At 46.2% G+C, this 10,789-nt stretch overlaps 1 protein-coding gene across 1 annotated transcript; it reads right to left on the bottom strand.

Moving 5' to 3' along the window:
• Window positions 1–6,891: 6,891 nt before the first annotated feature.
• Window positions 6,892–9,691, bottom strand: LOC149339580 (uncharacterized). Its single transcript, XM_089548285.1, has 3 exons — window positions 9,248–9,691; window positions 8,097–8,217; window positions 6,892–7,575 (listed from the first exon to the last, which is right to left on the bottom strand). The coding sequence occupies exons 1-3, from the start codon at window positions 9,514–9,516 to the stop codon at window positions 7,096–7,098; spliced, it is 870 nt and encodes a 289-aa protein (XP_089404411.1). The 5' UTR covers window positions 9,517–9,691; the 3' UTR covers window positions 6,892–7,095.
• Window positions 9,692–10,789: the final 1,098 nt, after the last annotated feature.

The following is a 10,789-nucleotide window of genomic DNA, read 5'->3' as shown; positions in this document are numbered from 1 at the left end:
CATTAGCGAAGTGATTGAATTTTAGATTAAAGGGCTGTAAGTACACTTAGTGAATCTATCTAAATAATGCTGTTTGGGAGGTTCTCAATCACTATTTTTTGTACGGCTACACTGATGGCGTAACATTCGGCAGTGAAGATAGACGCACGCTGTGGAAGCCTTACTATTTCATTTCAATTCCCTTGTGCCACTGCGCTTCCAACGTAGGCATCTGTTTTTAAAACATTGGTGTAAAAAGCTGTGAAAGTATCGTATATTTGCTCGACTTTAAGAAATTCTTGTATTATATGTTGTTGTGGAATTTGTGCTTTAGGGAACTGTGTAAGGGTGAAAACACAGATTGTAGGGAAATTGTACCATGGTGGCAGTGGATCTCGCCTTTGGGCAATGCTTGGCAACGTTTTAAGTACGCTGATATTTTGGCGTATCTCTTCAAATCGCAAAAGCTGTGGCCGGGGAGCTTGCGGTTCGTTCTTAAAGAGTGTTCTAGATGGGCACTTTGTAGCGATGGGGTAGCATATATGCTTCTGCAGTGAACAGATGTTTAGAATGTAGGAATATGTGAGCATGGCTCTTCTGCCTGCAAGTTATTGTTGGTTAGTTTCTACATAGAGACTGTTTATAGGTGACGTTCTGAATGCACAAGTGGAAAGACGCAACCCTAAATTATGTATTGGATCCAGTCGTTTAAGGTACGATAGTCTCGCTGACCTATAAGCTATACACCCGTAATCTAAGGTAGAGCGTACTACAGAGCGATAAATTTGTAAAAGACATGTCCTATCGGTACCCCAGTGTTCTCTTGACAGTACGTTTATTATATTCAGGGATTGAGAAGCTTTCTTTCTGAGGATGTTTATTTGTGGCAAGAATATGAGTTTTTTGTCAAAAGTTACTCCCAAAAATTTGTGCTCATCTTTTACTGGTAATGTTACCTCATTCAGAAAGAGGGTGGGATCAGTGTGCAGCCCTCTTCTAAGCGAGAAGAGTACAGCTATTGACTTTAGCGAGGAAAACCTGAAACCATTTTTATCTGCCCGTGTTGTTTGTTCACTGACAGCTATGTTTGCCATCCATCTATCAGCAGAAAAAAATATGAGTCACTCTAGCGTAGAGGTGCATCGCTCAGATAGTGACGCTCACAGGTTATAAGAGAGATTCCATTATCAGCATTATTGAAGAATGACGTTACGACAGTGACGGCGGAGGCTGTAGTTAAGTGTGCAGGCAGCGATGCTTAACTACAATCTCACACGCGGCTCACGTACGGCACGGCAGAATAGCGCGTTCATTCGTCTCGCGCTGGGGCCCACCGCCTTTCCGCGGTCTCCGCTCAGCAATGACGGACCCGGGCTTTACTCCAGGTATACGCGGCTTGTCCTCTCGCACAATCTAGGAAAGGGAGACTGTGGGGACCAGAGGGAGAAAGAAAGGAGTGTCAGTAGGAGGCGGATGGTGATGTTAGTTCAAGAAGACTATTTTTTTTCTATGCAACTATCTGCAGTCCCTTCCTGCAGGCAATTCTACATCTTTGGTTCGGTTATTCTCAATGTCGGATTTTTTTTTGCCTTTTTTCTAATGTCACCAAGTTGTCCTCCTCGATAGGGAAGGAAGCTGTGGTGAGGAAGAAACGGGTGGCCAAAGAACTCGTAATGTGTTGCTGAGGGAGAAAGCTCCCCTTTCACTTTCATCCCTAAGCATATCGCTGGGTCAATTTTTTCGAATTTCTTTCCGTTTCTAACAGTTCGTTTTTTTTTCTTTTTTTGCTCTCCCTGCCTACTATCTGGAGCTTCAGGTCCTGCGTCTCACCTTAAGTTCCCTTTCACCAACCACCTCTCCGGGGGCTGTCGTTTTTGGCCCGATATTGACAAGCTGTCGGAGCGACAGGTTATTGCGCGGCTTTTCCCAGCCATGAGCTTTCGGGGGGGCTTCTTTTCAGGCTATTTTAATCTGCTTCAACTGAATGCAGAAGCCACGAGCGGCGACTGAGGGAAGAGTGTTTGATTTCCTGCACAGGTCTTTCTGCGGAGGGCATTATCGCTAGGAATGTCTGAAAGGGGTATCGATCCGGTGCTCTCAGATGATGCACATAAAATTCTAATATTGAAGCTACGACACGCGAGTATATATCGTACAAATCTAACCACTGCAAAAAACAAAGAATCCGTGCGCTCTAGTTCAGCCGCCGATTCTTTGAAGAGTTCTTATTTCAGATTATCTTCCAGTTACAGGGTCAAGCAATTTCCACGTATAGCTTCTCCAGGTACCATACACATGCTCGGGAGAAGGTTTAATACTACCGTTTTTCTCTTGGACAGATGCTGGCCCGGCTCCTGTATAGAAAATTCGACGCAGAGCTTCGTGTGGTGCTCTCGTATCACTCCTCTTTATGTGCTGTCTCCTTTTTGCTATTTATCTTATTTAACACCCACAGGCAAAGAAAGAAAATTTGAGAAATCAGGAGTGCCAAGCGTTGTCTGCGGATTTAATGCTAATATTATTTGCTAATCCAGGTTTTCAATTCTTTCGAGAAAGCGAGAAAGCTAAGAACCGGAATGGGGAGGTTTGTACGCTTGCGAGTTCGATTCAAAACGCATCGCAGCGAAAGCGTCTTTGCTCTAGGTGGCCGCTACCACATATTGTAACGGGAGAGGGTAAGCTGTCTGTGGAGACGTTATTGGAACGACTAGCGTTCACACATACTGGAGGTGTTGCCGCGAGGCGAGCGGCTAGTGCGAACCGTCCCCTTCTCCACCCTGCGCCTCGTGGGCGCTCCTTCGGTGTGAACGCGGATGACAGAGCATGCGTATTCCTTTCGGCACTCGTTGCCTCTCTCCCTTCCCCGCATAGCTGGCTCACTTTGGCGGTGCGTCATATCCGAGGAGCGCGGTGTCCTTTGAGTCCAGAGGCCGCCCGGTTCAACTTTCAGGCGCGTGCTATCGTATCCCGTCGTAGAAGCAAAGAAGTCGTGCTTTCCTGGAAAGAAAAGAACGCGGACTGAATGGACCTCCGATCGCTTTCTCTTTTCTCCCATTTCACCCTTTTTTTTTTTAAGAGGGAGGGGTGGGGTGACAAGACGGGCGCTGGCAAATAAACAGAAGGAAATCAATAGCTACATTTTTTCTCGAAACGCTGTAAGCAATACTAGGGAACACGAGTAAATAGGTCAGGGACAGAACAGCGTCATGTCATTTTTTTTTTCAATTTGATGTAATCTGACCTGACCAAAGGGACTGCACAGAGAGCCGGCATTAGGAGTAGCGGAGAAGCGTAGAAGAAATATTTGAGATTGAGAAATTGGGTTTCGAAGATCAGTATTGCTTTCGTTCGCGAGCTGAACATTTCAAAGGAACTGCTTAGCCCCATCGAATGCGTTTACCTATTGTCGCACATAGTTTCATTTTTTTTTGTTTCCTTCCTTGTCTGTTGGAGATATTGTACATTACTTCGTTCGGTGATCGAAGCTTGAATAAATGAATTAAAACACTCGACTGTCGGTGCTTATGCTTGTCTAAAGGACGTCCGTTTATTTTCGAGCGAAGGGCCTAATGTACAGAAGCAAACTAACGTGAGAAAGACTGGCAGATTTTATTTGGTTCACCGAAACACACAGATCATCCATGTTGAAAATTTGTTTGCAGTGAGACCCACCTACTGAAACTGCGCTGTCGGGATGGTCGACGAATTTGTTGACTGATTCTTTTGATTTATTTTATTCATTTATTTGCAGATAGAAAAGTGCTGTTTAATCGCTAGCTTCGTATGCTGTCTCACTATTACTAACTGTCGGATGACAACCGACTTTCCTCTGCTACTTAATTGCGCAGTCTGATGTGTACGTGAACAAGTAATCGATGCAGCGTAAAAGCCAATTCTATTACCTGTAGTTAATTCAAAGCTTTTCTCGTGGAAACATCAGCAGCAGTTTGATTCTTGGTGTGTGTGTGAATGTTTCAAAATTTCGAACGCGAATCGAATAGTATACGTATAGCAGCTGTATTCGATTCGGAACTTGAACGGAATATCTACTTAGAAAACTGTAAGCCTAACCTTATTCGGAAAAAGCGAGTTTTTAGAGGGTGCATCCACAAGCGCTTTTATTGTGTTTGTTGTCTAGATTTCTTGTTTCTTTGTTTTTTTAGGGAGCGCAGTGTGGTGGCTGCAGTGTGCCGTCCTGTGACGTTCACATCAGGATTTTTTTTTTACGACACGCTAAGTTTACATGAAAGTGAGAGGTTTTTTTTTGCATTTGTTTCGGAAGATTTCAAAATTCAAATCGATTGTAGTCATTGAACGCTTCTAACCAGGGCACGTGTCTGAAACCAAAAGCCATGTTTTTGTGCTAAGGCTTGTCGCGGCATCCATCAACCAAGATAAATGTTACTGCGCCTGAAAACAGAGCTCCCCGCGTCAATAAATGCGACCATAATGAAATACAGCATGCAGAAACCGGACGAGCAATAAGCTACATACGTTGCTGATTTCTTATTCGAACCTAACTATCCTCTTTCGAATGGTACTCGAAATATGTTATGCTCTCTCGCCCACAGTGATCGCCCAATATTACATGTGTGCAGAAATAGTAAGCGCCTGCTTGCGCTGTTCATCAGTATTTCAATGTGAGGAAACTATATTACTGTCGCCCCATGAAAAGTTATCATATTTGAATTTCTTGCTTATAGTTTATTTGCCAGAAACTCTTTTCCCGGTTCATTTAATTCGAGGAGTTTACGGCTGTGTAGAAGCGAACTAAAATAAAAATGAGCCTCTGTGACATGGTCCTAGTTGTGCTGATTTGTATTCACATGTTTTCTTTAGATCCCCATCTTCCATCTTTAATTACTCGGCAACTTTTTGCTGGAAAAGGCTGTCAGCTTCGTCGAATGCATGCATTTTATTACACCTCTTATCTTCAGGCGCCTTACAATCCGGTAGCTGAATCGAAGTCAATAAAAGTCTATAGCAAAGCTTTCACAGCTCCCATCTGAGTAACAAGGACGAAATATTGAAGATATATTATGATGAACACAAAGCACGCAAAAAAAATGACAATGAGTGACTCGACAGTGAGCAGGCTCGCCCCTCTAATTCCACTCAAGCAGGCTCTGTGAGCCCTTAGTGCTAAGAGCATTAACCGCGATCTCCCGCGCTAGAACACAGTAGTGTCGCAATACTTGTGGGCACCCTAATACCCCTGTTACACGGGCACTTGCAACGGCCGTTAACGCAAACGGCAGTTGAACGCCGTAACGGCCGTGGGAACGGAACGGTGGTGGCTGCGCTCACACGGCACTTTCCATGTTCGGTCGGTTCACTTCCGTCTCGGTGATTTATCACGTGACACTTGAACTTTTTACCTCGCCAACTCAAAAAAATTTTGTTTCTCTAATTATTTTCTGCGCTACATTCTGTACAGTGTGTTTTTCTAACTATTTGCAAGAGTTGTTTGCAAAGCAAGCGGAGAAGCTTATTTAGCCGATCCAATCCGATCCATGGTGTTGCAAAATGGCTGCGTTTGTTGTGGTACTGTGAGTTGTGCTTATTGTGGTTTGAATGTGGTGGAGCGTACCATTTCACTTTCCATCGCTCGTACTAACCGCAGCAGCACTGTGCATTTCCTTTTTTCTTTCATATCGCGAGTGGCCGTCTGCGCGATTCAGCAGGTGCTGTGTTGAACGTGGTGCGACTTCGCGACGCGAACCCGAGAAGAGCCGTGGAATGTCGCTTAGCCGGCCGCTTCATGAATGCGACCGTGATCGTCCACCCGATTTGCTTCTCCTGGTTGCGCACTACGAGACCTTGTTGTCAGCAAAAAGGGCGGAACTGCAAGCTGTGCGCGTTCAGAAAGCTTCTGTCAAGAAGAAGCGGAAGGCAGCAGAGAGGCGGTGTCGCAGCCTAGCTGCACTCGCTGTGGCGATGTCTGCCAGGCAAAGGAGTGTGTGGACGCTTTCCAGACCACCGTCTTGGTACACTACCACCGTGCCGACGTTGTCGGATGAAGACTTTAAGGCCAACTTTCGCGTGACCCGTTCCACATTTGCATACATCGTGAGCTCGTGTCCCTCACTAACACGGGAGGATACGAACATGCGAGCTTGCATACCCCTACACCAGCGCGTCGCCCTCTCGCTGTACAGACTCGCCACATCGGCAGAGGAAAGGACTGTGGCGCATCTTTTCGGCGTGAGTCGGCCATCCGTGAACCTCATCTTCCGCGAGTTTTGTGACGTTGTGGTAGATGTTCTCGAGCCCCAGGTTGTGCGGTTTCCGTCCCTGAACGATGTTAGAGACCACGTGCGACAGTTCGAAGCCTGCACAGGCTTTCCGCAGGGCTTTGGCGCATTGGACGGTTGCCATATAAAAGTCTCGCCACCCAAAGAAAACGCGCAGGACTACTACAACTACAAGGGCTGGTATAGCATAATTTTGCTTGCTGTTGTAGACCACAACTACAAGTTCATGTTTGTTAATGTAGGGTCTCCAGGGCGCAATCATGACGCAGCAGTGTACAGAGGCTCGATACTACCGGACGTAGTAGGAAGTGATCTCTTCACTGTACCAACCCAAATTATTGACGGGATGCCAATAGGAGCGGTCCTCCTCTGTGACCAGGCCTTTCCTTTGCAGCGTCACTTGATGAAGCCTTTCCCTCACATGAGTGCAAGCAACCCTACAGTGCAAACATTCAATTACACACTCTCAAAAGCGAGGCGTGTTGTTGAGAATGCCTTTGGGAGGTTGAAGGCTAGATTTAGGGTGTTGAAGATGATTGAGTGTCATATTGAAAATGTAAACAGCATTGTGCGAGCTTGTTGCATCCTCCACAATGTATGCGAACACATGCGTGATCAGTGCGAGACACAGTGGAGCGCTGAAGCAGCAGCCGGGGAGCTTCCGCATCCTGTTTGTGTGAGCAACGCAGTGAGCTCGTCAGGTGAAAGTGTCCGACGTGCTTTGGCCAAGCACATTTGTTCATTGAAGCCATGACTACTTTGAAAAGCTTTGTTTTATGCATGCAATTGTGAACAATGAACAGAACGTGAAAGACTGGGCAAGTTTGTGGCAATTTTTGGAGCACGTTTGCTCACTGGTCTTTTATTCACCGTTCTCTGGGCAGTCAGGCTGACGCTCCTGCCGGCCTTCAAAGTACTGGCGAATAACGCTCACCATTTCGCGGTGAATGTCATTCGCCTCCTCCTGCAGACTGACCGTCTTTTTGGCCAACTTATATTCTTTTTTGGCCATCTTTCTGGCACGGTTTTCTTGCCTTTCCAGAAGCAGCACAACCTTCTCCATTGATGATGTCGGCTGTCGCCTTTTCCGTGTGTGGCCTTGCTCGGTTGAGGCAGCAGATGGTGAAGCCTGGCTCGTCGATGCCTCGTTGGTCGAGGCCAGACTGGTCAACGCCTCGTTGGTCGAGAGACTGGTCGACACCTCGTTGGTCGAGGCCAGACTGGTCGACGCCTCGTTGGTCGAGGCCTCGACATTTGTGATGTCTAGGCTGCTCGGGGCTTCTGAGGGTGGTTGTGCGGCAATAATCTCAGCACCCTCTGGCAGCCGTTCCACCATGTCCAGCTTAAGAAAAGAAGAAGAACGGAAGGTTACGAATGTTGCTTCTAAGTGATTATTACTGCGTTGCATGATGAGTGGAAGTGGTACACATAACGTGCAGAAACATTTCAATATACCAGAATTTTATGCAATAGCTGCCGTTTTCTCTAAAAGAGTTTTGGTACACCCTAAAGCACACAGCCTACCCTGGCACCTTTTTGTAACATAACCATCCTTACCTATCTCGCCCTAGTTTTTAACTCCAAGAAAAGTAATAAGTATTGTGCCATCCAGTATGTCGGAAATGTTAGGCAATGATTTCGATGCTACATAGACTGTGACGCTTATTAAAGCTGTCTGTGCAGTTTTAGTACTCTTGAACCTAACAATGCCTTATGCTCATGTCATGTGTTTCAGTAACATGAAATTCTCTGAACTTTGCTGCCACCCGTCTCCAGCGACAAACTTGGCCAGCAAAAAAACAATTTCGGTTTGTCAGTCCATTTCAAGTGTTTGCATACAACCAAAATAAACAAATGTTCCACCTGAAAGCTTTCCTGGACCAGGCTTCTATCATTCAGAGGAAGGCTTCCAAGAAAGGTGTGAAGCCGCTTATAAAATGGGCACTGAGTAGCAGCCGACCCAGTGCCAGCGGTGCTTGCCTTTCTGAAATAAAAACAAAGTACAGCTAAGAGTCACTTCTTTATGTCGTAAGAGATGAACATGAATTTTTTTTTCTGCACAAGTGCAAACTGCCAAGAACAATTAACCTCCTTGTGCTGTAAGTTAAAACAGCAGGCAAAGAGGTAAACAACAAGGAGAACGCTGTTGAATTACGATGCGAGCTCAATAGGCTTCAATCAAAATAAGCTGATAGTCAAGATACAAGTTATTAGCCTATAGACAATGTCAAGACATAAGTTTGGGAAAATGTAGAACGTGTTGTTGGGCTAGTTGGTTCAATACTTCAGACATGGCAGTTGCACGAAACACGCACACACACACACAAGACAGGGTACGGGACGAGCGCAAACTTACAACTGATTTTATTCAAAGGACACAGCACGTATTTAAAGAAAAAAGGAGAAAAGAATGCACTTTGAGCATGAGCAGCGCAAGGATACATCATGTGGCAATCAGTGACACACCAAGGCCTGAATTTAGATCATCTTATCGAGAAAGGCTACCTCATTATTGAATAGTACAATCGAAGAATCACTTATACATGCATCTCCTCTTTTCTTTATGAAGTAAGCTTCTATAACTTTTCTCGTGCGATTGAATCGCGACTCTTGCCCTGAACTCTAATCTGTCAAGCCGTGGCCGACAGTCACTCCAGGACAGGCAATGCTTTGCCAGTTTAGATCCCTCCCCCGTTGTTAGCGATAACCTATGTTCCCGTGCACGATCGTTCAAGCAGCGTCTAGTCTGGCCTACGCACGTTTTTCTTTCTGATCGAACAGACTTCTCGGTGCAAATACGTTCTGTCAGGCTACGCTGGCCATGGCTAGATTACGGCAAACGGCTACATATTATAACCAATTGTACTACGCTAACATGTGATCGCTATTCCTGCATTGCTGCATGAACATTACAATGAGCCCGAAGCGTCGAGAAAGTCACCAGATTTCATTTAACATGCCTGACAAGGCGCTATGTCGGCTGAAAAATCACTAATAAATTCATAGTAACTTACTTGTGAGCCTGGGCCAAGTTCTCCATTTTGTGCTTGATTTGTTTGACAGTCACGCACACAGCGTGCCCACATTCTTCGCTTGCGAGCTGATTGAAGAGTGCCGTCATTCTTGAGTACACGGGCGCGTTGTGTTTTTGCGCTCGCAGTTCGGCCAGGTGGTCCTGCCACAAGTTGATCAATAAATGCGTCAGTGACGCTGTCCACGCAAAGCGTTTTTGCGCCGGCGCGCTAGCCTGCAGCGGGGACGCGTTGTTGCTGGGGGCTGCCATCTTGCCTACTTCCCGACGGAACGGACGGAAACGGCGGCGGAACGGAGACCGGTGAGCTCCGTTGATGTCAATCGCCGTTGGATTTCCAACGGCGCTGGCGCTGCCGTGTAACTCCGCCTAACGGCCGTTACGGCGAACTGCCGTTTTCCTTAACGGCCGTTAAAGTGCCCGTGTAACAGGGGTATAAGGCTTCTCCCATAGGGAGCATATACGTAATCCTTGGGCACACCGGTGCACTGTCCTCAATCCTTGCATCAAGGAATACGAGCGACGCTGCAATGTTCGAAGAAAGCATATGCTATGCAGTGAAGCCAACCGATGGCAAAACTTGCCGCAAGGTGTTCTGAACCTCTTACGAAAGGGCTTACGCAAGTGTACATTTGTGATGCTAAAAAAAGTGATACTCCGCTTTATGCACTCTATTCTTTCGAGTCGAACATTTTGCCCATGTTAGTTGCAGTTCTTCTTGAACCGCAGTAACGAAGCGAAAAAAGCAGAAGAAATAAAAAAGACCGGCCAGGACCTCTCGAACACTCTACCGTCTCGTGCCATGCATTTCACTGCAAAATTACGCACTGATTTGTTATAAGTGGCCCCTATTGGAGGCTGTTAGGCAAAGTGTCCACATGTTTATTTCCTTGGCTGTTTTTGGCCACGATATTGCGATTGTTCGTAGGACGCCCAGAACACGGTTGCATTATCGCGCTTATTTTATTTCGCATGGTGATGTAAAACATTTTTTTTTTTGGTTCGTGAGGAATCGTGGTTTCAGCGCTGACTTAATATTTATTTCGAAATACAACTCAAAGGCCTACAGCATGAAGTATTGCATAAGGGACAGCGTTAATAGATTAGTGGTTCTTCTTTTCCTCGCATGTCTCCAAATTCTGAGCGTTGCAATAGAACACGGGTTTAAAGGAAGTTTATTCCAGTTGTTCGCTGTACGGAGGAAAGGATAGGATACATTCGAAGTAGCATGATCATGCTACTGTAGTTGATGTTGTAGGCACACAAAAGTCCAGATAAAACAAATAAATGGGCAGGTTTATTAGCCTGCGAAGGTTACATAAGAACACAGAAAAGACGGAGCACAGCACGCATGTCCTTTTCCGCAAGCGAGTTCTAACGGCATTGCCCGTGTCCCTCTCTCCGACCGGATGTCGAGGGGGCCGAGGTAACCGGCGAGCAGTGTCCAGATGTGGCTCCGCGCCTCTTGGGCCTCCCGCTACTCTTCCAAGAAGGGGAGCTTGGTCGCCGGTGCTCGGAGAGTGGG

This window comes from Amblyomma mixtum, chromosome 6, assembly GCF_055824585.1.
Source record: "Amblyomma mixtum isolate Tamu chromosome 6, ASM5582458v1, whole genome shotgun sequence".
NCBI lineage: Eukaryota > Metazoa > Arthropoda > Arachnida > Ixodida > Ixodidae > Amblyomma > Amblyomma mixtum.
Note: the sequence above shows the minus strand (reverse complement) of the source record. Positions and strands in the feature narration are given on the sequence as shown.